The 24,800-nt window shown below is 45.5% G+C and overlaps 1 protein-coding gene, 1 long non-coding RNA gene and 1 pseudogene across 2 annotated transcripts; 2 read left to right on the top strand and 1 right to left on the bottom strand.

The window, feature by feature from the left end:
- Positions 1 to 56: 56 nt before the first annotated feature.
- Positions 57 to 23,627, top strand: NUDT2 (nudix hydrolase 2). The gene is made up of 3 exons (XM_007522855.3): positions 57 to 166; positions 16,608 to 16,748; positions 23,113 to 23,627. Exons 2-3 carry the CDS (start codon positions 16,622 to 16,624, stop codon positions 23,427 to 23,429), a joined length of 444 nt encoding a protein of 147 aa, XP_007522917.1. The 5' UTR covers positions 57 to 166; positions 16,608 to 16,621; the 3' UTR covers positions 23,430 to 23,627.
- On the bottom strand, positions 8,172 to 20,486 carry LOC132540845 (uncharacterized). The gene is made up of 3 exons (XR_009551972.1): positions 20,293 to 20,486; positions 8,406 to 8,549; positions 8,172 to 8,319 (listed from the first exon to the last, which is right to left on the bottom strand). It is a non-coding gene; the product is annotated as an uncharacterized LOC132540845 (long non-coding RNA).
- LOC103113327 (histone H1.0-like) lies at positions 19,505 to 20,299 on the top strand (annotated as a pseudogene).
- Positions 23,628 to 24,800: the final 1,173 nt, after the last annotated feature.

The following is a 24,800-nucleotide window of genomic DNA, read 5'->3' as shown; positions in this document are numbered from 1 at the left end:
CTTGAGCGAATTCTCGCGATGTTCAAACCAAGAGCGCGGGGCTTCGTAGGCGGTGTAAGATCCTCATGGTGCGTGCTATTGGTTCCCACAGCTCTCCAGAGCTCTCCTGATTGGTTGATGTACTCCCCACTGTTCAAGGCCCGCCTCTCGCCTCCTCCTGTTTAAGGTGAGTAGTCTCAGACAGGGCGACCTTTCCTTACTCTTGGTGCAGGGACGGAAGTTATGGGAGGTGGAAATTCCCCTCCAGGGTGGGTGATGGGCGCACCCCACCCATTCTAGGCTTAGGGCCTAAGCGCTACACCTTTCTCTCCTTGGTTTCAGTTCCACTGCTGATACCTTCAGGACCCTGCCTGCTTTCCAAAAGAGATGTCTTCTAATTGCTTAATGTATTGGCTGAGTAATGTGGCAATTCTTGCAAAAGACCGTCATCAGGAGTCTTGCCACATAAAATATAGCTTCCTTTTCCTTTGCTCTGGCCTGGTGTGTGTCTTCTGTACTTATTACTGTCTCTTAAAAAATGGGTATGGGGGGGGTCGGGCGGTGGCGCAGCCGGTTTAAGTGCACATGGCGCGAAGGATCCCGGCCCGAGCCCCCGGCTCCCCACCTGCAGGGGAGTCGCTTCACAGGCGGTGAAGCAGGTCTGCAGGTGTCTGTCTTTCTCTCCCCCTGTCTCCCCTCCTCTCCATTTCTCTCTGTCCTGTTCAACAGCAATAACGACAACAGCAATGGCAATAAAATGGGGAAAATGGTCTACAGGAGTAGTGGATTCATAGCGCAGGCACCGAGCCCCAGCAATAACCCTGGAGGCAAAAAAAAAATGGGTATGGGGGCCAGAAGGATCCCGGTTCGAGCCCCCGACCCCCACCTGCAGGGGGGGAGGGTTGCTTCACAGGCAGGTCTACAGGTGCCTATCTTTCTCTCCCCCTTTCTGTATTCCCCTCCTCTCTCGATTTCTCTCTGTCCTGTCCAACAATGACAGAAATAACAACAATAATAAAAAAAAAACAACGATAAAACAAGTGCAACAAAAAGGGGGAAAATAGCCTTCAAGAGCAGTGGATTCGTAGCGCAGGCACTGAGCCCCAGCAATAACCCTGGAGGCAAAATAATAAAACAAATATGGGTATAACAGCTTAAAATAAGCTGAGGGCAGAGAAGATAACAGTTGTTATGCAAACAACTTTTCATGCCTGAGACTCCAATGTCCCAAGTTCAATCTCCAGTATCACCAAAAGCCATAGCTGAGCAGTGCTTTGGTAAAATAAATTATGACGACATTTTATAAAACAAAAGAACGACAAGAATTATACTAAGCTAAAATGCATGTAAATAGTCAAATGTATAATCCTAATATAATGCAAAGGTAAACAATCATGTTAGAAGTGCATTTGAGTCACAAGGCCAGTCCGCAAGGCAGTTGCCTTTCTCCTCTTCCGAATAAGAGCAGGGAGGTCTCCGTGGTTTGTTGTGAAGATTAGATGAAGGTAAAGGATTGGGGGGGCGGGGCGTCAGGAGGGTACATCTGGTTGACTGCATACATTACTATGCACAGGGGTCTGGGTTCAAACCCCCTGTCCCCACTGGTAAGGTGGAAACATCCAGCAGTGAAGCAGTACTGCAGAAGTCTTTCTTCCACCTTCCCCCCATTTTTATTTTTTTTATTTTATTGCCATTGGGGCTTGGTGCAAGCACTATGAATCCTCTGCTACTGGTGGCCTCTTATTTTTTTTTCTTTCTACTTTATTTTTATGTGACAGCATATACACCAACTCCACTTCAGGTTCTACTTGTGTTTTCTGATCTTATTTTTCAACTTCTGCCAGAGAATGAGATCACCTCATATCCATCTTTCTGTTTTTGACTTTACATAATCTCTTCAAGCTCCATCCAAGATGGGCTGAAAATGGTGAAGTCATCATTTTTTATAGCTGAGTAGTATTCCATTGTGTATATATACCACAACTTGCTCAGCCACTCATCTGTTGTTGGACACTGGGGTTGCTTCCAGGTTTGGCCTATTACAAATTGTGCTGCCAAGAACATATGTGTACACACATCTTTTTGGATGGGTGTGCTGTGTTCCTTAGGATATATCCCCAGGAGAGGAATTGCAGGATCATAGGGTAGGTCCATTTCTGGCTTTCTGAGAGATTTCCAGACTGCTCTCCACAGGAGTTGGACCAATTGACATTCCCACCAGCAGTGCAGGAGGGTTCCTTTGGCCCCACACCCTCTCCAGCATTTGCTGCTGTTACCTTTTCTGATGTATGAAGTGGTATCTCATTGTTGTCTTTATTTGCATTTCTCTGACTATCAAAGACGTGGAGCATTTTTTCATGTGTTTCTCAGCCTTTTGGATCTCTTCTGTGGTGAATATTCTGTCCATGTCCTCTCACCATTTTTGGATGCGGTCATTTGTTTTCTTGTTGTTGACTTTGGCAAGCTCTTTATGTATTTTGGTTATTAAACTCTTGTCTGATGTATGACATGTAAAGATCTTCTCCCATTCTGTGAGGGGTCTCTTTGTTTGGGTAGTGGTTTCTTTTGCTGTGCGGAAGCTTTTTAGTTTGATGTAGTCCCAGAGGTTTATACTTGCCTTAGTCTTCTTTGTAATTGGATTTGTTTCATTGAAGATGTCTTTAAAATTTATGTGGAAAAGAGTTCTTGCCAATATTTTCCTCTAAGTATCTGACTGTTTTTCTGGTCTAACATCCAAGTCCTTGATCTACTTGGAATTTACTTTTGTATTTGGTGAAATACAGTGATTCAGTTTCATTCTTCTGCATGTTTCAACCCATTGTTTCCAACACCATTTGTTGAAGAGACTCTGCTTTCCTCATGTAATAGTCTGGGCACCTTTGTCAAAGATTAGATGACCATAGGTATGGGGCCTCACATCTGGGCTCTCAGTTCTATTCCACTGGTCAATGTGTCTATTCATGTTCCAGTACCAAGCAGTTTTAACGACAATGGCCCTATAATACAGTTTGAGATCTGGCAGTGTGATGCCTCCAGTTCTGTTCTTTCTTCTCAAAATTATTTTGGCAATTCTAGGTCTTTTCTGGCTCCAGATAAACATTTGTAGCATTTTTTCTATTCTCCTAAAAAATGTGCTTGGGATCTTGATGGGGATAGCATTAAATTTGTATATGGCTCTGAGCAGTATATTCATTTTAATGATGTTAATTCTTCCAACCCATGAACATGGAATATCTTTCCATTTCTTTGTGTCTTTTTCAATTTCCTTGAGTAGTGACTCATAATTTTCAGTATACAAGTCTTTCACTTCTTTGGTTAGGTTTATTCCTAGATATTTTACTGTTTTTGTTGCTATAGTAAAAGGAATTGATTTCTGGATTTCATCTTCTTCTAATTTAGTGTTTGCATAGAGGAATGCCACTGCCTTTTGAATGTTAATTTTGTAGCCTGACACCTTACTGTATTGCCTGATGATTTCCAAAAGCTTCTTGCTGGATTCCTTAGGTTTTTATGTGTATACTATCATGTCATCTGCAAATAGGGAGAGTTTGACTTCTTCTCTTCCAATCTGTATGCCTTTAATTCCTTGCTCCTGCCTGATTGCTATGGCAAGAACTTCCAACACTATGTTGAATAGTAATGGTGATAGTGGGCAGCCCCGTCTAGTACCTGATCTGAGTGGAAGTGCTTCCAGTTTTTCACCATTGAATATGATGTTGGCTGTAGGTTTGCTATATATAGACTCCACTATCTTGAGGAATTTTCCATCTATTCCCATTTTTTGTAGTGTTTTGATCATAAAGGGATGTTGTATTTTGTCAAAGGCTTTCTCTGCATCTATTGATATGACCATGTGGTTTTTGGTCTTGCTTTTGTTGATGTGGTGGATCACGTTGATTGATCTATGTATATTAAAGCAACCGTGTATCCATGAGATAAACCCCACTTGGTCATGATGAACAATCTTTTCTTTTCTTTTTTTAATTTTTATTTATTTATTTATTTTCCCTTCTGTTGCCCTTGTTTTTATTGTTGTAGTTATTACTATTGTCATCATTGTTGGATAGGACAGAGAGAAATGGAGAGAGGAGGGGAAGACAGAGAGGGGGAGAGAAAGCTAGACACCTGTAGATCTGCTTCACCGCTTGTGAAGCGACTCCCCTGCAGATGGGGAGCTGGGGGCTCAAACCGGGATCCTTACGCCGGTCCTTGGGCTTTGTGCCACATGCACTTAACCCACTGCGCTAACACCTGACTCCCCCCGATGAACAAACTTTTTAATAGACTGCGGTATCTGGTTGGCTAGAATTTTGTTCAATATTTTAGCATCTATGTTCATCAGAGATATTGGCCTGTAGTTTTTTTTTTTCTTGATTGTGTCCCTGTCTGCTTTTGGTATCAGAGAGATGTTGGCTTCATAGAAGCTGAAAGGGAGTATTCCTGTGTCTTCAATCTTCTGAAAGTCTTTTAAAAGTGGGGGTATTAACTCTTCCTTGAAGATTTTGTGGAATTCATTTTTTAAAATATTTATTTATTTGTTCCCTTTTGTTGCCTTGTTTTATTATTGTAGTAGTTGTTGTTATTGATGTCATTATTGTTGGATAGGACAGAGAGAAATGGAGAGAGGAGGGGAAGACAGAGGGGAAGAGATAGATAAGATACCTGCAGACCTGCTTCACCGCCTATGAAGTGACTCCCCTGCAGGTGGGGAGCCGGGGGCTCGAACCGGGATCCTTAGGCCAGTCCTTGCGCTTTGTGCCATATGCACTTAACCTGCTGCACTACTGCCTGACTCCCTGTGAAATTCATTTGTAAAACCATCTGGTACAGGACTTTAATTCTTGGGAACGTTTTTGATAACTGTTTAAATTTCATTGGCTTTGATGGACCTGTTCATATTATCTAGTTCCTCTTTATTTAATTTTGGAAGTTTGTAAGTATCTAGGAAATAACTGAAATAATTAGTGTTTTCTTCCAGAGTCTCATTTGCTGTTTCTGCATTTCTGATGACAATTCTTTCAAACTCTTTACTCACTCCTGTGACTATTCCTTAACAAGCAGATGGATGTTGACCTCACTACTTTATGGTTCAACCTTTGGGGGTCTTTTAGCTGGACTCTTGTCCTGGTTCAATTCTCCAATATTTCTTCTTGTTGGTTTAACCATTCTATATAGTATATTATGAGGTCCCAAATTACTGATCACTCTTGCCTGAATTGACTTGTGTCTAGTAAGGTACTTAAAGAGTTCACAGTTGTGCAAATTAACAGTTTGTCAGGACGCCACTTCTTAGTCCCACCGAGTCAGCTGACCCACTTGTTGCGCACCAGGGGAGGGGCCAATAAACAGGAGGGTCGCAATAGTAAGAAGGGGACCTAGGAGGGTTTTGTCCGTGGGCTCTGTGGATCAAGTTTTCCAGGTCATGCCATGTCGCATTGTGGGTTCCGAGGGGGGTTGTCCTGCGGCGGATCCTATGGCGTTTCTTATTCTTTGTCAGAGAGAGTCGTGCCATCTTGCGGGCAATGCTGGACATGTCGAGCTGGGACCCAGATGGGTTTCAGGGATTCCTGTGGAAAAACACATGCAAATCCCCTTCCCATGGTTAGCAGATCTTCCAAAGGCCATCTAAGGCTAGGCTATAGCTGCTCTGTTCTACCCCAACCTATAAAAACTCTTGCTTGCCATACAATAAATGCACTAGTCATAGGCAAATAGTGTCCTGGGGTGATCCTTGGCTTCATCTCTTGCTGTTATCCCCAGGGAAAGACCTCCAGCGCACTCACCCCTGCTGCCCTTGATTTGACCTCTTCGGCCCCTCCTCTGGTGTGCAACAGAGTGGGTCAGCTGACTTGGCCAGATTGAGAAGTGGGGTCCTCATCAGGACCCCGACAACATTTGTTTCAATATTGTTTCAATCCCTGTGTTGGAGCACAGAGGCTGCTAAAAGCCTCTTTTGTTCTTTTTCTTCCCTATAGGTTATGGGAGCTTAATGGCTTTAAACTATAAGTAGGCTTCTTAGCTTAATCACTCACTCCTGACCAAGAGATAAAGCAGGGTGGGAGAGAGATAGCACAGTGGTTATGCAAAGAGACTCTCATGCCCCAAGGATCCAAAGCTCCAGGCTCAATTCAGGTTCTCTGCCAAGCCGAGCAGCACTGCTGGGCCCTGTGAGTAAACAAGTCCTGTTTATAGTCTGTAGGTTCTGAGGCAATTACTCAGCATGTTCTCATCAGGAGAACAATGTGGAAAGGCTCCCACTATACAGCCCCACCCGCTAGGCCACCGAAGTGTAGCTGTTCTCCTGAGTTTCCTGGTCAGTTCTCTGTTCTCAGATGTCAGCACAGAGCCTCCCCCCTGCTGCTCCAGCCTCTGAGGGCAGTAGCAATGGAGACTCAGAGTTGCAATTGGTGAGTTTTAGGGGAGTCCTCTCCTCCCTTCAGCAGTCTTTTTGTTGGTAAAGCAGACTGGAGGTGGTGCCTCAACTAGTAAACTGCGGGACTGGAACCAGCTGCTCAGTCTCTCCCTGTCCACGAGCCACACGTGTTTGCACTCACCGGTAGTTTGGTGGGTTCCTGAAATCGTTCTAGTCCTGCCTTGTTGTGGTCCCAAGTGGTCTCCTTTGGTATTCCTAGTTGACCTGGGAGAGGAGAGGAGAGAAACACAGCCATTGCTGCTCCATAACCCTCCCAAAGTTTTTTTTTAACTTTGTTTTATTTGATAGAACAAGGAGAAATTGATTGGGAAGGGAGACAGAAAGCAAAAGAAAGACACCTGCAACACTGCTTCACCCTTGATTAACCTTTCAGCAGGTGGGCCAGGGGCTTGAACCCAGGTTGTTGTGCATGGTGATAACATGCATTATACCAGGTGTGCCACTGCCCACCCACCCCCTCACCTCTCTATTTCTCTCTGCTCTATCATATAAAAAGAAAAGAAAGAAGATAGGAAAAAGACCCACCAGGAACGGTGGAGTTGTTGTGTTGAGTCCCAGCAGTAACCCTGGTGGCAAAATATATATATATATATGAATAAATAAGTTGGCATAGTTTCATCTGTTCTGGGTGTCCTAGACAACCTGGGGTTCAACCCGTGAAGGGTTAAATTCAACCACAAATGTGAAGTTTGCTGATAGAAAAGTGTCTACCTGTACCCCAAAAGATTCAATGTCACTTTACTACCCAGTGGGACTGGCAGATTTACTAGAAGTGAGTACAGAGAAGTAGCTGAGAATTTGTCAGAGAAGTCATGGGGGGCTGAGAGATAGCTCCTTCAATAGAGCAAACACTTTACTGTGTGCATGAGGACCTGGCTTTAAACTCCCAGTACCACATGGGAGCACCATATATGGCACCAGGGGAAGCATGATTAATGGTAGAGCAATACTGAGGGATGTGGTTCTCTCCCCTGTCTTCACCCCTCCCCTCTTTTTTAATCAGAGCTCTGCTCAGCTCTGGCTTATGGCAGAGATGGAGGTGGAGCCTGGGCCCTTTTTTGCCTCAGGCATGAAAATATTTTTGAATGACCATTAGTCTATCTCCTCAGCACTATCTCACCCTCTTTTGTCACTATCTCTAATTCAAAGGGAAAAAAAATTCCACTGGGAGTAATGACTAAGGAAGCATATCTGTTCTTCAAAACAAACTTTTTTTTTTAAATTTTTTATTAAGAAAGGATTAATGAACAAAAACATAAGGTAGGAGGGGTACAACTCCACACAATTCCCACCACCCAATCCCCATAACCCACCCCCTCCCCTGATAGCTTTCCCATTCTCTAGCCCTCTGGGAGCATGGACCCAGGGTCGTTGAGGGTTGCAGAAGGTAGAAGGTCTGGCTTCTGTAATTGCTTCCCCGCTGAACATGGGCGTTGACTGGTCGGTCCATACTCCCAGTCTGCCTCTCTCTTTCCCTAGTAAGGTGTGCCTCTGGGGAAGCTGAGCTCCAGGACACATTGGTGGGGTCTTCAATCCAGGGAAGCCTGGCCAGCATCCGGGTGGCATCTGGAACCTTGTGATTGAAAAGAGAGTTAACATATGAAGCCAAACAATTTGTTGAGCAATCATGGATCCCAAGCTTGGAATAGTGGAGAGGAAGTGTTAGGGGGATACTCACTGCAAACTCTAGTGTACTTCTGCTTTCAGGTATCTATTTTGCAGTAGTTTATGGATACGTGTGAACATAAGCTCTCTCTCACAGAAACTGGTGTATATCTAGGTTATGGGACTTTGTTAGAAAGTGAACTACCTGAGATGAGATTAGAGTGTACTATAAAAGGAAAGGTCTCACCCGAGTAATGAAGCTGAAGGGTTGTCATTCCACACGTGAAGTCTCTGGATACAGTCTGAGGTGAAGCATGTTGAGGTGGCAATCGTTGCGTTGGTCAAAACAAACTTTTTTTTTGTAATACTTATATTAGAAGGAACTTACCTTGTGGGATTTCCTAGGAATGAATATCCACGGTGAGATGTACAGTACATTCACCAGTGGTTTTGCAGAAGAGATGAAATTCCATTTCTTGATAGAACCAGTGGTTTTGCAGAAGAGATGAAATTCCATTTCTTGATAGAACCTCTATAACAGCCAAGAGAATACCGTTAAAACAGCAGAGAAGCTTTCTGGTGACCTTTCTGATACAGGGATAAGAGTATTTCACATGTATTCAGTACTTCTTCTATGTCAGACCCTATGTACACACTACTTTAAACTACAACCATAAAATGTAGTCAGTCATCTCATTTTACAAATGAGACTTAGGGTGTTTTGTTGAAAATGGCACAGCTATTAAATTAGACAGTCTTTCTCACTGCAAAGCCTGCTCTTCTATGTTGTGCCGTGCTTGAAATATCAGATTCACAGGCTTAGCCAAAGGAAAAAGTGTACGTGTGAAATACCTGCAGAAATACTGCAAGGTGGGAGCAAAATATTTCTCTACTAAGAACCATTTACCCTCTCTGCTGAGACCACCATGTAAGTGTCTTTTTTTTGTTTGTTTGTTTGTTTTTCCAGAGCACTGTTCAGCTCTGGCTTATAGTGGTGTGGGGGGTTGAACCTGGGACTTTGGAGCCTCAGGCATGAGAGTCTCTTTGCTATCTACCCCTGCCCAAGGTCCTTTTTACTTTCTCTGCCTCTCTCTTTCTCTCATGCCCTAACAAGTGAATGTTCTCAATTTTCCTGAATAAAAGTTTAAAGTACCTGAATAATCAAAAAAACAAACAACAACAACAACAAAAACTGTCTCCCTTGGGAAATGAAGAGACAGGATGAGATAACCATTAAAGTTTAGATCTACCTTGTCTATTTACATTATGGCTAGTCTGTACCACTTCAAGTGACTAGCTAACTTGATCCCCACCACCACCAGGTTTTTTTCTCTGAGGCTTCAGGCCTGCATGATTCCACCATTCCCAATGGACACCCCCCCTCACCTATTGTTTTCCTTTTTGTTTTAAATAGAGGGTGAGAGGCAAGGAGACTGACAAAAAGGAGAGACACTATAGCACCAACCACTCCACTGTTGGTGAAGCTTCCTATTTGCATGATGCTCCTATGTAGCGACCATGGATTCTGAACCTGGGTCCTCAGACACTGTGACATGTGCTCTACTGGTGAGCTGTCTCCTGGACCACTCAGCAGCTTACATTCTACTCCCACCTCTACCCACTTCTCTTCTACCTTAGGCCAAACATGCCCCTACACACAATGAAACATCAAAGTCTATTATCTTTAAAATATCTCTCTTACTCATCCCTCCTATATTTTCCCACTATATTTACTTTACTTGAATTTTTTGTTTTTAAATACTTCTTTTTTAATATTTTATTTATTTATTTTCCTTTTTGTTGCCCTTGTTGTTTTTATCATTGTGATTATTATTGTTTTTGTCATTGCTGTCGTTGTTGTTGGATAGGACAGAGAGAAATGCAGAGAGGAGGGGAAGACAGAGAGGAGGAGAGAAAGATAGACACCTGCAGACCTGCTTCACCGCTTGTGAAGTGACTCCCCTGCAGGTGGGGAGCCGGGGGCTCGAACTGGGATCCTTATGCCGGTCCTCGAGTCTCGCGCCATGTGCGCTCAACCTGCTGCGCTACAGCCCGACCCCCTACTTACTTTAATTTTATCACTTGTTGATAGTGTTGTTCTCCTTGCTCCCATTCTTTACTTCTAATTTGTTGGACATTTCCCTTGCTGTCACAATATCTTTCTAAATGTCAGTCTGATGGTATTATCTTTCTAAATGTCAGTCTGATGGTATTCTAAATGTCAGTCTGATGGTCTGCCTCAAATTAAAGACCCCTTGGTTGCCTACTAAGCTGTTTTCAATGGAAAAACATCTTGTGACTAAGGATCTTTTTTCCCTTTGCCTGGAGAACCCCGGTCTCTACCTTTATTCTGCCTGACGAACCCATAATCATCCTAAAGATAATCACTCCTCTTCTCCCTACTACCTTTGCATCTTACAAATACCCCCTCTGATGCACAAAAATACACTTCAACTTGTCAGTGTCACTGTACTGTGAACCTCTAGAAGACACAAAGTTTGTGGTATTCTGGTTTTTATGGTTTTTTTTTTTTGCCTCTAGTCCCTGGGGCTTGGTGCTATGACCACTACTCCTGGAGGCCATTCCCCCTCCCCTTTTTTCTATTTTATTTGATAGGACAGAGAGAAATTGAGTGGGGGGTGCGAGAGAGGGAGAGAGAAATAGATACCTGCAGACCTGCTTCACCACTTATGAAGCATCCTGCTGCAGGTGGGGTTGGGGGCTGTAACCCGGGTCTTTGTGCATGGTACTACGTATGCTTAACCGGGTGCACCGCTACTCCCCCCCCCCCCCCCATGTTCTGCTTTCTAGTCTGTCTCCAATTCCATTTTACTGCATGGGCATAATCAGCTGACATTAGATGAACACATGAATCCCTTTCCCATGCTTGTTTCCCAGAACTGTACAGCAGGTGGCACTATCAGGCCACTTAACAGATCTTCACGCAGAATAATTTGTGTCCCAACCTTGTCTGACTTTGGTCTCAACCTAAAAGCCAGCATTTGTATCACTACAGGTGGAATCTGTTTCTTCCCTCAGAGAAATAGCAAAGATGGCAAGATGACTCAGCAGTTTGTTCTTGGTGAAGAAAGAGTGGTGTCTGAGTCCAGAGAAAGTGCTTCTGAGGCAACATTTGTCTCAATTGCGTCAAGCTAGTTGGAGGCATCCATTTCTTTTTCTTGTGTGGAAAAGAGCTCTGCTTGTGATGAGTGCCTCATTCTTGTCCAATCCTCTAAAGGGACTTGGATAATTTCAGAAAAGACCAATAGTTCAACTGGCAGGTCATTGGGCTTGCATGCCTGAGATTCCTAGTTCAATCGCCAGCACTATGTGTGCCAGAGTAGTGCTCTGTCCTATGTGAAGCTCTCTTTATCATGTAATAAATAAAAATTAATGGCAGGGCCCGATGGTGATGCACCTGGTTGAGCGCATGTGTTACAATGTGCAAGGACCTGGGTTTGAGCACCCAGTCCCCACCTGCAGGGGGAAGGCTTTGCAAGTGGTGAAGCAGGGATGCAGGTGTCTCTCTGTCTCTCTCCCTATCCGCCCCCCCTTGTCGATCTTTGGCTGTCTCCATCCAACAAATAAATGAAAATAATAAAAAAAAAGACTTAAAAATTAATGTCTAATATATATATTTAAATATTTATGATAAGTGGGGAGCGAGAACCAGAGCATCAACACTAGTACGTGTAATGCTAGGAATCAAACTTAGGACCTCATGATTAAGTGTCCAGCTCCATTTCCCGGTCTGACTAGAAAAATCTTTAAAAGAAAAGACCATTATGTGTGTGTGGAGGCAGGGTGGTGGTGGAGAAATATTGGGCTGTCGGAAAAGTCATCACATATTTTTCTATCCAAAAATGTGTCATAATTTTTCCAGCAGTCCAGTTGTTCACCAGGTAGAGTGCCTGCCTTGTCAATCTTCTGGCCCAGGTTCAAGTCTCAACATCACACAGGGAGTCAGTGGCACTGGAGGAACCTCTGGTGCTGGGGCACCTCCCTGTCTGTCTGTCTATCTCTCTTGCTCTCCATGTGAATGAAAATGTATGTGGGGAGCAATAAAATAGCTCCTGTGCCAGACTCCTGCAGCACCAAAACGGTATTGTTTTTGCTTGTTTGTTTGTTTGTCTTAATATTTAATCCATAATTTTTTTGGAGTAACTTCTTCAGCATCATCATTATTATTTATTTTCCCTTTTGTTGCCCTTGTTGTTTTATTGTTATAGTTATTATTATTGTTAATGATGTCGTCGTTGTTGGATAGGACAGAGAGAAATGGAGAGAGGAGGGGAAGACAGAGAGGGGGAGAGAAAGATAGACACCTGCAGACCTGCTTCACTGCCTGTGAAATGACATCCCCTGCAGGTGGGGAGCCAGGGCTCAAACCGGGATCTTTACATCAGTCCTTGTGCTTCAGGCCATGTGCGCTTAACCCACTGTGCTACTGCCCAACCCCCATTTGTTTGTTTTTTAAGGCCATTGTGATGTGAGAAATGGAAGTCAGAGTTGCTTGTGGGCAAACAGTTGATCTTCGTCACAGTGGAGCACTGCACCTGTACAGATGTTTTAGGCACCAACACCCTAAGTTAGGTACCTGTGTGACTGTCCAAGGCTAGCATCAAAGGTACATCCAGCACCTCTCCCAGGGTCATGGGAAGCTTTATCATGTAATAAATAGAATTTAATGTCTAAAATATTTATAGTTAAGAGATATATTTATTTGGGTTTGGTTATGAACCTATAGGTTTAGGTTCCTGCTTCACAGAAAATCACAGAGGCAGCATAGAAACCCTGATCGGGGGGTCGGGCGGTGGCACAGTGGGTTAAGCGCACGTGGCGCAAAGTGCAAGGACTGGCATAAGGATCCCGTTTGGAGCCCCGGCTCCCCACCTGCAGGGGAGTCGCTTCACAGGCGGTGAAGCAGGTCTGCGGGTGTCTGTCTTTCTCTCCCCCTCTCTGCCTTCCCCATCTCTCTTCATTTCTCTCTGTCCTGTCCAACAACGAACAACATCAACAATGGTAATAATAACCACAACGAGGCTACAACAAGGGCAACAAAAGGGGGAAAAATGGCCTCCAGGAGCGGTGGATTCATGGTGCAGGCACCAAGCCCAGCAATAACCCTGGAGGAGGAAAAAAGAAGAAGAAACCCTGATCAGAAAAAGAAAGAGTGGAGGAAGGAGGAGCAATCCTTATCAGATAGATGAGGTTTGGGGAGCTCTGACTCTACACCTTCAGAGACCAATCTGAATCCAGGACCTTAATCTGTACCCTGCCCCCAACTCAAACCTGTTCTGTGAAGAGTTCCTTCCAGTCAAAATATCTTAAAAAACTCCCTTGAATGCATATTGACCAAAGACTGGGAATTTTTAGCCCTGGAAGTAACTATAAATAACGTGTGCTCTCAGGGTCACTTGTGCCATGAGCCCTACTCTTTTGTGGTAAGCAGAAGTATCCAAGAGAAAAATATATAGACTTTTGAGTTAGACTAGCTTGGACCCAAGTCTCACCTTTCCCAGAACAGTTATGCATTTGGACCAAGATTTTCAATTTTTTTGAATCTCCTTTTCTTATAGCCTGGAGATTGATGAGTCTAGTGAAGAGTTGTCTAGAACGTAAGATACATGTAAAGAGCCTTGCAGAGTATAGACGCGTAATTGGAAACATGGTGCGTGAAATGATTTGGAGAGCTCCTTCTATGTTAAATGTATATTTGTGAGGGCTCCTGGGGTTGAGCTATGCTTGGAATAGCACTGATTAATTCGATGAAAATGTCGGAACACATCATACCAGCATAGTGTTTATTTGCAAATTATTTTTTGGCACCTAGGTCCTCAACCTCCTGGGCTGTGAGAGAATTGTATATAGAAAGAAAGCCAAGAGCACCTTTCCTTAGCTTCTGGAACTTTCTGATGACATTGAGGTTTTCTTTTTCTTTCTTTTTTATTGTAACAAAGTTTTTTTTTTTAACCACCTAAGGCACTTTGCCACTTTTCTGAAGTGAGAATTGCCTGCTGTCAGCCTGGAGTTCTCACCTCTGCAAAACAGGCTGCAGGCATATTTGCATATAGGATGCCTTGTTCTTTAACCCCCTGAGGTTTGAATCCAGTTGAAGTTGTGTGTGTGTGTGTGTGTGTGTGTGTGTGTGTGTGTGTGTGTGTGTGTGTGTGTTGAAAGCTGGCTATTTTCAAACCCCAGGATAGTTGCAGCTTTGTGGTCTCCAGGAAAACAGAAAACCTCCAACAATAGCTCCATTGACTTTTATGTAAATGGCACTCTTCAGGAAAACACTGGGCGATTTCCCAAAGCCCCAGAACATACCTCAAACATTTGTTTGAGGGGGAGGTGGGAAGAGGTCTGTTGAGTGAATGAACATCTGTTGAGAACTGGGTCCCAAGGAGACAGCTCAGAGTTTGACTTTCTCCTGCCAGAGGCATTGATAGAAATTTACCATACAAAGCATGCTGTGCTTATGGTAGCTTTGCATTGTGAACATTTAGTTAAACTGAAACACAGTACCCAGGATTCCCTGCCTGTCCAGTTAGGATTGACCTCAAGATGTCTTGCGGGCATCTGGAAAGCTGAAGGAACGATGGAGCCCATGCACTGTGGAGGACAGAACAGGTCACCAGCTGTGGCGACAGTGCTCTTCTGCCAACCATTTGTGAGCTCACCTTGTTGGTTAAAGAGAGCACCTAGGCCTGCAGCTCCCACCAGCTCCTACAGAATCTCCGTCAGCTACTCTGAATCCTCAGTCAGTGCTGTGACCAAGGGCTCCAACTTCTGCAAGTCACCTGCGTCAGTGAGCTTGAAGACAGTGATGGGGAGTTAAGAGTTTCAGTTGTCCTCACGATTCCAGCTGGCTTTGCAGGTCCAGATTGTTTCTCATAGGTTCCAGTTCATTCTTGCTTTCCTCCACTTCACATCCAACTTTTTCTTTTAAAAAAAAAAGGAGGTGGGGCGGGCTGGGCAGTAGCGCAACAGGTTAAGCGCACATGGTGCAAAGCTCAAGGACCAGTGTAAGGATCTCAGTTCAAGCTACTGGCTCCCCACCTGCAGGGGAGTCACTTCACAAGCGGTGAAGCAGGTGTATAGGTGTCTGTCTTTCTCTCCCCCTCTCTGTCTCCACTCCTCTCTCCATTTCTTTCTGTCCTATCCAGCAGCAGCAACAACAATAATAACAGCAAGAAGACAGAGAGGGGAGAGAAAGATAGACACCTGCAGACCTACTTCACCGCTTGTGAAGTGACTCCTCTGCAGGTGGGGAGCCAGGGCTCAAATCGGGATCCTTACACCAGTCCTTACGCTTTGCTCCACGTGTGCTTAACCTGCTGTGCTACCGCCTGACTCCCAAATATATGTATATTTTAAAAATGTAATGACAAGGGGGGCAGGCAATAGCACAGTGGGTTAATTGCAGGTGGTGCAAAGCACAAGGACAGTGTAAGGATCCCGGTTCATGTCCCCGACTCCCCACTTGCAGGGGGGGTCATTTCACAAGTGGTGAAGCAGGTCTATAGGTGTCTATCTTTCCACTTCTCTGTCTTCCCCTCTTTTCTAGATTTCTCTCTGTCCTGTCCAATAACAATGACAGCAATAACAGCAACAACAACGATAAACAACAAGGGCAACAAAAGAGAAAAAATAGCCTCCCGGAGCAGTGGATTCGTAGTGCAGGCACTGAGCCCCAGTGATAACCTTGGAGGCAAAAAAAAAAAAAATGTAATGACAGGTAGCAAGCCAGGGGTCTTATGCGTGCACTCTACTGCTGAACCATCTCCCTGGCCCAATTTATTTATCTTTTTTTTAACCTGTTTTTGAACCAGAGCACTGCTTAGCTCTGGCTTCTGGTGGTGCCATGGATTGAGCCTGGGACCCTGGAGCCTCAGGCATGAAATTCTGTGTTGTTCTCCCCACTCATCCCAACCTGGTGTATGTATGTGTATATATATATATATATGCATATATATATATATATATATATGAGAGAAGAGAGTGTGCAAATCACTGCTCCACCATCCATAAGTTCCACTTTTTTTTTTTTGTCTTTGTTGCTGCTCAGGACCAAGCCTAGTACCTCACAGATGCAGTGGTTTTCTACCACTTAGGCCCCGCCCTGGCATAAGAAACACCGAGCTACCATCCCTAAGTGATGCTTCGGTAACAGCCAAAACCACATTGTTGGGGTCTCTTTGCTCCAGACGACTTGGCAGGAGAGAGTTTGGATTGTGAGTTTGATAACAATGCTGTACTGCATCTCTCTTATTCTCAGCATCTCTGCTTGAGGATCTCCAGTCTTAAGTAAGATGCATCAGCTTGTCTCAGCAGGTAGAATGAGCTGGATGAGTAGGGATAAGACCGCGCTCACAGGGTGGGACTGGAGCCCTGCAGTTCCACACAAAGCCCCATCTCTGATTCTTGGTGTCTGCACCCCCCCCCCATTTGTCCTTAGCATGCTGCCTTTCTCTGTAGATGATGCCACTGTTAGCTGATCTGAGCTTTCCCCCACACCCCAATACCAGAGTGCTGCCCCCAGTGTGGGTCTTTCTGTTTCGTCTAACTCCCCAAATCCTTGTGTCTTCTCAAGTCCTCAGATAGACCATGGCCCTGCGAGCATGTGGCTTGATCATCTTCCGAAGACACCTCCTTCCCAAGGTGGACAACAATTCCATTGAGTTTCTTCTTCTGCAGGCCTCAAATGGCATCCATCACTGGACACCTCCCAAAGGTATGAGGCCAGAAGGGCTGGCTATTGGACAGTGCCTAGCCATGCTCAGAAACCCACCTGCTGGACTCCCTGTATGGCATGTTTCACTGAGACTGTGCAGCTGGATGGGCTGGGGCAGGCGGGAACTATAGGGCAGGCAGAAACTCTTTTTTTTTTTTTTTTAGTATTTATTTGTTTATTCCCTTTTGTTGCCCTTGTTTTTTTTGTTGTTGTTGTACTTGTTGTTGTTGTTATTGATGTTGTTGTGGATAGAACAGAGAGAAATGGAGAGAGGAGGGGAAGACAGAGAGGGAGAGAGGAAGATGGACATCTGCAGACCTGCTTCACTGTTTGTCAAGTGACTCCCCTTCAGGTGGACAGCCAGGGGGCTTGAATCAGGAGCCTTACTCTGGCCCTTGCGCTTTGCACCACATGTGCTTAACCCACTGCACGACCACCTGACTCCCCAGGCGGGAACTCTTGAGCCTTGGTGCACCGCTTTCTTCTCATCACCAGGCCAGAGCAGAAATGAAAGTAGAACCCCAGGGTAGAAGTAGCACCTGTTAGTTTGCTTGTTTAGGTAGAAACAGGGAGGGAGGGAGAAAGAGACGACAGCTCCAGAGCTTCCTTCAGTGCAGTGAGGGCGGCTCAGACCTGCATGTTTACATGGCAAAGCAGCACACTATCCAGGTGAACAATTTTGCCAGCCCTTTTGTTGTTTGGTTTTTTTGTGGGTGTCATTCACAGAGCACCAGCCTCTTGTGAATGAATGTATAGGGGGGAAAATCACTAAGCTGGTAATTGGTGACCTTCTGGTCAAGTTATTTTTGGGTAACAGAAGCCCTGAGTGAACAAGCCCAGACAAAAGAGAGCAAGGTGTTTAAAAGGGGTTGGGGAAGTCAGGGAAATAGCTCAACTGTTAGATCACCAGACTTGCATGCTTGAGCTTCCTACTTCACTCCCCAGAGCCAGCCAATGGCTTCTGTCTCGTGAAATTCTTCCTCGTATGTAATAAACAAAATAAATCTTTAAAAGGAAACAAAGGGGAAGTGTGAACAAAGATCCAGCATTAAAAGAAAAACAAGGGGGGCTGGGCAGTGGCACAGCGGGTTAAGCACACATAGTGCGAAGCCCAAGGACCAGCATTAGGGTCCTGGTTCAAGCCTCTGGTTCCCCACCTGCAGGGGGGCCGATTCACAGACAGTGAAGCAGGTCTGCAGGTGTCTTTCTCCCCCCTCTCTGTCTTCCCCTCCTCTCTCCATTTCTCTCTGTCCTACAAAGCAACAGCAATAATAACAACAACAATAAACAACAAGGGCAACAAAAGGGAAAAAATAGCCTCCAGGAGCAGTGGATTAAAAAAAAAGAGAGAGAGACTCAGAGCAGGGGAAAAAGGAGGCACAGGAGGAGGCGAAGGCTGAGCCAGGCGCCGACACTGACCCACAGACCCATGGGGAAGGACCACGCAACCTGTCAGGCAGCCCCCCTACTCTGCTCCATGCTCCATTGCTGATACTATGGTCTGTTTACATAATCATTGTTTTGCCTGAGACCCACCCTGCCTGCAGGGTATTAATTAATCCCACCAGTTAAAACCTTCACAACAGTTGCTATGGAAGCTTTCTACCTCCCCACTCTTTTCTCTTCTCCACCCCCTTTCCTAGCCATTTCCTTTTCCAACTTGCCACTTACGGTTAAAGATATATATAAAGTCATTGTCCTTGGACAGAATATTCACCACAGAAGAGATCCAAAAGGCCGAGAAACACATGAAAAAATGCTCCAAGTCTCTGATTGTCAGAGAAATGCAAATAAAGACAACAATGAGATACCACTTCACTCCTGTGAGAATATCATACATCAGAAAAGGTAACAGCAGCAAATGCTGGAGAGGGTGTGGGGTCCAAGGAACCCTCCTGCACTGCTGGTGGGAATGTCAATTGGTCCAACCTCTGTGGAGAACAGTCTGGAGAACTGTCAGAAGGCTAGAAATGGACCTACCCTATGACCCTGCAATTCCCCTCCTGGGGATATATCCTAAGGAACCCAACACATCGATCCAAAAAGATCTGTGAACACATATGTTCTTGGCAGCACAATTTGTAATAGCCAAAACCTGGAAGCAACCCAGGTGTCCAACAACAGATGAGTGGCTGAGCAAGTTGTGGTATATATACACAATGGAATACTACTCAGCTGTAAAAAAAAAAATGGTGACTTCACCGTTTTCAGCCGATCTTGGATGGACCTTGAAAAAATCATGTTGGGTGAAATAAGTCAGAAACAGAAGGATGAATATGGGATGATCTCACTCTCAGGCTGAAGTTGAAAAACAAGATTAGAAAAGAAAACACAAGTCGAACCTGAAATGGAATTGGAGTATTGCACCAAAGTAAAAGACTCAGGGGTGGGTGGGTGGGTGGAGAGAATATAGGTCCATTAAAGATGATGAATGACATAGTGGGGGTTGTATTGTTAAATGGGAAACTGGGGAATGTTATGCATGTACAAACTATTGTATTTACTGTTGAATGTAAAACATTAATTCCCCAATAAAAAAAAAAAAGTCATTGTCTCTGATCAATAAAGACGCATTGCTTTCACTCTGCCACGAGTTCCTGGTTCCTCTCTCCTGTCACTGAGTAAGCAGCAGCCCAGGGTGGCTCCGGTTGAGTTCTCTCAGAGAGCACATGCCCAGGAAGAAACACCCTCACTCTAGCCCAGCAGCAACCCGGCCCAGCAAGTCTGCCTGCGACGACTGCAGCCAAGCTGAGCCTCACAGCCCCGCCAGGCAGGAGCACCCAAGCAGCTCCTCGGCCCCGCTTCGCTCCCTCTTTCCCCGGCTGGTGCCTTCTGTGGCAGGAGCCTGCAGGCCACCATGACCGAGAACTCCACGTCCACCTCTGCTGCCAAGCCCAAGCAGGCCAAGGCCTCCAGAGAAGTCCACAGACCACCCCAAGTACTCAGACATGATCGTGGCTGTCATCCAGGCAGAGAAGAACTGGGCTGACTCCTCACGCCAGTCCATAAGAAGTACATCAAGAGCCACTACAAGGTGGGTGAGAACACCAATTCCCAGATCAAGTTGTCCATCAAGTGGTCACCACCGGGGTCCTCAAGCAGACCAAACGTGTGGGGGCCTCAGGCTCCTTCTGGTTGGCAAAGAACGATGAACCTAAGAGGTTAGTTGCCTTCAAGAAGACCAAGAAGGAAATCAAGAAGGTGGCCACACCAAAGAAGGCGGCCAGAACCAAGAAAGCAGCCTCCAAAGGCCCCAGCAAGAAACCCAAAGCCACCCCAGTCAAGAAGGCCAAGAAGAAGCCAGCTGCCACACGCAAGAAAGCCAAAAAACCCAAGACTGTCAAAGCCAAACCAGTCAAGGCATCCAAGCCCAAGAAGGCCAAGCCAGTGAAGCCCAAAGCCAAGTGCAATGCCAAGAGGGGCGGCAAGAAGAAGTGACCACAAAGTTTCTCTGGTGGACCTTCCCGCCTGCCTCCCACTTTCTGTACATACTTTTCCTCCTTCCCTCTCCGACTCTCTTCTGCAACCCCTGCCCCTTTCTTACCTGACTTTCCAAGAGACAGGACATGGATTCTTCGGAAATTACGGAGAATGTGTTCTTTCCATAACCAGCTGTGCAAGGGCCGCAAGTCTCATCTCTGTACTGATGAGAACATACTTTTTTGTTGTTGTTTGTTTGTTAATTAAGATACTTAGGGGCATAGACATTTGAGTGGGTTCATGTCTTTAGCTGGGATTCTTGGCGCTGAAGGTAAAAGAGGAGTAAGGCCGGGACGAAGGCAGCTTGTTCTGGCTACATGAGAGGGAGCCTGGACATTTTAAGATCTGGAGGAGTGTCTTTAGAGCCAGCAAGCTTCCTTTAAATTGGGCAAACATTCCTTTGGAAAGTTTCAGAACTGTAGTGGGGAGTAGAGGAGGTGGCAGCAGCAAGCTGGATCTCTAGGAAGGAAGGTGGAGGGGAAAAGGCGCAAGTCCACCTCCCTGTGGAGAGCGCGTGGGTTCAGGTCCAGTTGCCACCACAGCACTTGAGCTGCTGCTGCTTCCCTGCTATCCTGGGGGAGGGCGCTGGGTCCCAGTGAAGGCTGGCCAGCTGTTGGAGGAGGGGTGGGGCTAGGGGTTTGTTTCTTAGGAAAGTCTCCTCATCTTAATCAGGAATGGGAACTTTGGAAGAAGGGTAGGAAGTCAGTCAAGTGCCTCAATGCGCCCTGTTGAAATGTGGCCTTTTTCCACACACTCGGAGGACTTTTTTTTCCCCCCAAGTTTGGTTCCTCCTGTACTAGAGCTGGTTTTGCTTGGTGATCTGGTGAGATTGCACACCTGCCATGAAAGGAAAAGCCTGCTGACCTCTTTTTATAAGTAGTTGTAGATGGGGGGGAGGTGGCCCATAAGACTGACAGCAGTGGTTTTTGAATTGCTAAGTAGTTTTGCAGAGCTAGGTCTGTGTCTCTGTGTGTATATATACATAGACATGTCTAGGGCTAGTCCTTAAATTCTACACCCGGGAGATGGGAGAAAAAACCTATACAGTCGTCTTCTTATTTTTAATAAAATAGGAATGCGCACAGTTGAGCGACCCCCCCTTCCTGTTTGTTTGACAATTGTTATTTGTGTTGGGAAGAATTTGCTGTCTTTGTAATTTGAAAACTTCAAAATAAAGTCACAAAGGGAAAAAAAAGAAAGAAAGAGGGAGTCCGACAGTAGTGCAGCGGGTTAAGCGCATGTAGCGCAAAGCACAAGGACAGGTTGAAGGATCCTGGTTCAAGCCCCGGGCTCCCCACCTGCAGGGGAGTCACTTCACAGGCAGTGAAGCAGGACGACAAGTGTCTATCTTTCTCTCCCATCTCTCTCTTTCTCTCTGTCCTGTCCAACAACAAGGACATCAGTAACAACAAGAATAATAACTACAACAATAAAACAACAAGGGCAACAAAAGGGAATAAATAATAAATATATTTAAAAAAAAGAAAAACAAGGAAGTGGGAGCAAGGAATAATTTTGCACATTTGCATTTCACTAGGGAGAAAGAAGATGGAAAAAGGAACAGAAGTGTCACAAACACTATGAATAGGAATATTCGCACTTACCTCCTGACCACTTAAGTCACACTGCATGCTGCCGCTCACTGCGAGATTTCAAAAGACCTCTCCTATTTTGTCCCTGCTTGGGCCTAGGAAAGGAATGATCCTACCAACACTGCTGGGCAGAATGTTGAGTAGATGCTATAGGAGAGGGTGTGCTCTGAGGCTTCTATATACTTTGGAGGGGAGAGAAGTCATCCGAAATCAGCTTCATCCCTGTCACCACCAGCATACCTCCCCCATATATTACATACCTACCTTCATGTGCACTGTTACATAAAGTGCCGTTCAGAGAAAATTCCCCAGAAGCCATCATCTAGAATTGGTTTATAAGTGCTTAACTCCTGGTTGCTTTCTGTGGGAGCTATACAGCAGCACCCGCCCCAGGGACTGCTATAAGGACCCCTGGGAAGGAAGAAGGCTAAGATACAGCTCTGTCTCCAAACCAAAAATGGAACAGGGAAGAGTTCCTATGAGCTCTGGAACCAGGAGGCCCCCAGTAATTTGCTGGAGCCATTTGTTGACAGGGGTTGCCCGGCCCCTCCCAGTCCTTCTTGGCCTCTGGGCAAATTGAGAATTTGCAGGGAGGGCCTAGAGGCAAAGCTAAGGGCTGCTTCCAGTCTGCAGAGCTTCATGTTGTCCTACAACAGTTTCTTGGCAGCTGTCTGCTCAGACTTAAGCCTTGCCAACAAGTTTTCTTAGAACTGGCTTTCAGCTTGTCCTTACTCGACGTTCCCATCATGCGTTTCCCTATGAAAGTGGAATCTGGCCTTGCTCAGTTAGAGAGATGAAGACAATTTAGAAAAGCCTTGATAGCTACTTGGAAATAACTGCCGGTCCTGGAGTACAGGGTTTTCAGCCTGTCTGTCTGCCCCGAGACTTCAGGGACCAACTGCAGACAGTATTAAGTCTTTTCTGTGGATTGCAGGCAAAGTACTCCCTCCTCAATTACTTCCCACCTGCCAAGAAGGAACTATCCCATCTTGGGAAAATCACATTAAAATTTCAAGGGAAGTGTGGTCCCTTAGAACATAGAACAAGGACAACTCCAAAGAATTAAAAAAAAAAAAAAACAGGTCCGGGGGAAGCCATTCCTCTCACCATCAGAGAGCAGAGTTCTAGACCAGACTTGCCAAATTCATAGTCTGTTTCACTGTGCAGAGAAGATGAGGTATAGAAGAGGGATTGCCCAGACGCCCCCACGCCTACCCCCCCCCCCATTTAAATCATCTGACCTGGGAAACGCAGCTTTTTTGAAGTAACTTCCTTTTCCTCTGTTCTACCAGGCCACGTAGAACCAGGAGAAAATGACCTGGACACAGCTTTGCGAGAAACACAGGAAGAAGCTGGCATCGGAGCCGGCCAGCTGATCATCATTGAAGGGTTCAAAAAGGAGCTCAATTATGTGGCCTGGAATAAGCCTAAAACAGTCATCTACTGGCTGGCAGAGGTAAAGGACTACAACGTAGAGATCCGCCTCTCCCATGAGCACCAGGCCTACCGCTGGCTGGGACTGGACGAGGCCTGCCAGTTGGCTCAGTTTGAGGAGATGAAGGCAGTGCTCCAAGAAGGACACCAGTTTCTCTGCTCTACAAAGGCCTGAAATGATCCCACCTACATCCCAGGGAAGGTTGTACTCACCTTTGGCTCATCAAAACAAAGAACAGATGTGAAATCAGAAGTTAGCTCAGGTGAGAGCAAGCAAAAATCTCATCTGGGTAGAAAGACAAAGGAGAAATGAAAAAAGACCAAACCCTGTAATTGCATCCTTGTACTTTATAAATAAACCTCAAGTAGCTTATTTGGCCGGTTGTATTTATTGATTGGACTTTTGTCCCTTGGTGGGGGAAAAGAAAGCCTACAGTGAACCAGAACTTTGACTTTATATTTATTTTTTTTATTTTAATCCTGTACATGATACCCAAGAAAAACTCAGGGCAGGGAGTCAGAAAATGAGCAACCCCAAACTACCAGAATATTTGTCCCACCTTCATCCGTGTCTCCAGGACTTGGTGAGCTGTATTCTCATAGATATACAAGCAAGCAGGACCAGAGGAGGTGTGTCTGTTGTCCTCACTAATGTACCTCTCCCTGACAGTAGACACATTTGTTGTAAGGTGCTAAAATAGTGACCCAAGGAATTTTGGATCATTATCCCAAGTCACAGCAAGACAGGAGGGACAGGCAGTGCTGAGCCTGCAGGTCAGTTAACACATGTACTCAAGCCTCTCAGGGACCTTGTCAGCATGACTCAAGTCATGGGCAAGAGACAGGGCCCAGGCGTCTCAACTGGACCTCCCAGTAACTGTCACTGCATCTGCTCACTTGTCACTTGCAGTGGTCTTCTCCCTCTTTAGTAAATTTTCATCACTGGTATTCCTTCCCACCTACTCCCTTTCTCCACAGTCCAGCAGAGATCCAGAGGCAAGAGAGTTGGGTCTCAACCCTCTTTGCTTATTACTAGGGTTAAAGGAATACGGAGCAGGTGTTAGATGCTCCAGCTTTCCCAGGAGCTGTTAGCAACTAGATGCATGTGGTTCTGATTAGAAGGTCATTGCCCAATAAAGTGCAGAAGATTGGATGAGAAGGGGCATTGGCAAAGGTCAATCTGGATTACCGGGTCAAGAACAGCCCCTGTAAGGGAAGGAGAGAAGTCACCCAGGTCTTTAGCAGGCTTCCAGATGTTTTGAGTCACTGGTTCTCCGTGCAGACAGGGCAAAAGTACTAGTGAACAGGATCTTGGAGCACAGCCAGGGAGCTGAATGGTTTTGTTCCTCACCCTCTGCACAGCACTCTCTGAAGGAGGCCTGCTGCAGGAAGTTTTTGGAGCTTAATGTTCTCTTTCCAGGCCAACAGGGACCACATCCCACTGATTTAATAAATGCCTGCTGGGCAGTAGTGCCAAACCACAGACTGGCTGCCTTCTAACAAGGATTGGCCAGTCCTGCGTCTCAGCATGGGAGGCTGTGAAATC

Source organism: Erinaceus europaeus, chromosome 10 (genome assembly GCF_950295315.1).
Source record: "Erinaceus europaeus chromosome 10, mEriEur2.1, whole genome shotgun sequence".
NCBI classification, from domain to species: Eukaryota; Metazoa; Chordata; class Mammalia; order Eulipotyphla; family Erinaceidae; genus Erinaceus; species Erinaceus europaeus.
Note: the sequence above shows the minus strand (reverse complement) of the source record. Positions and strands in the feature narration are given on the sequence as shown.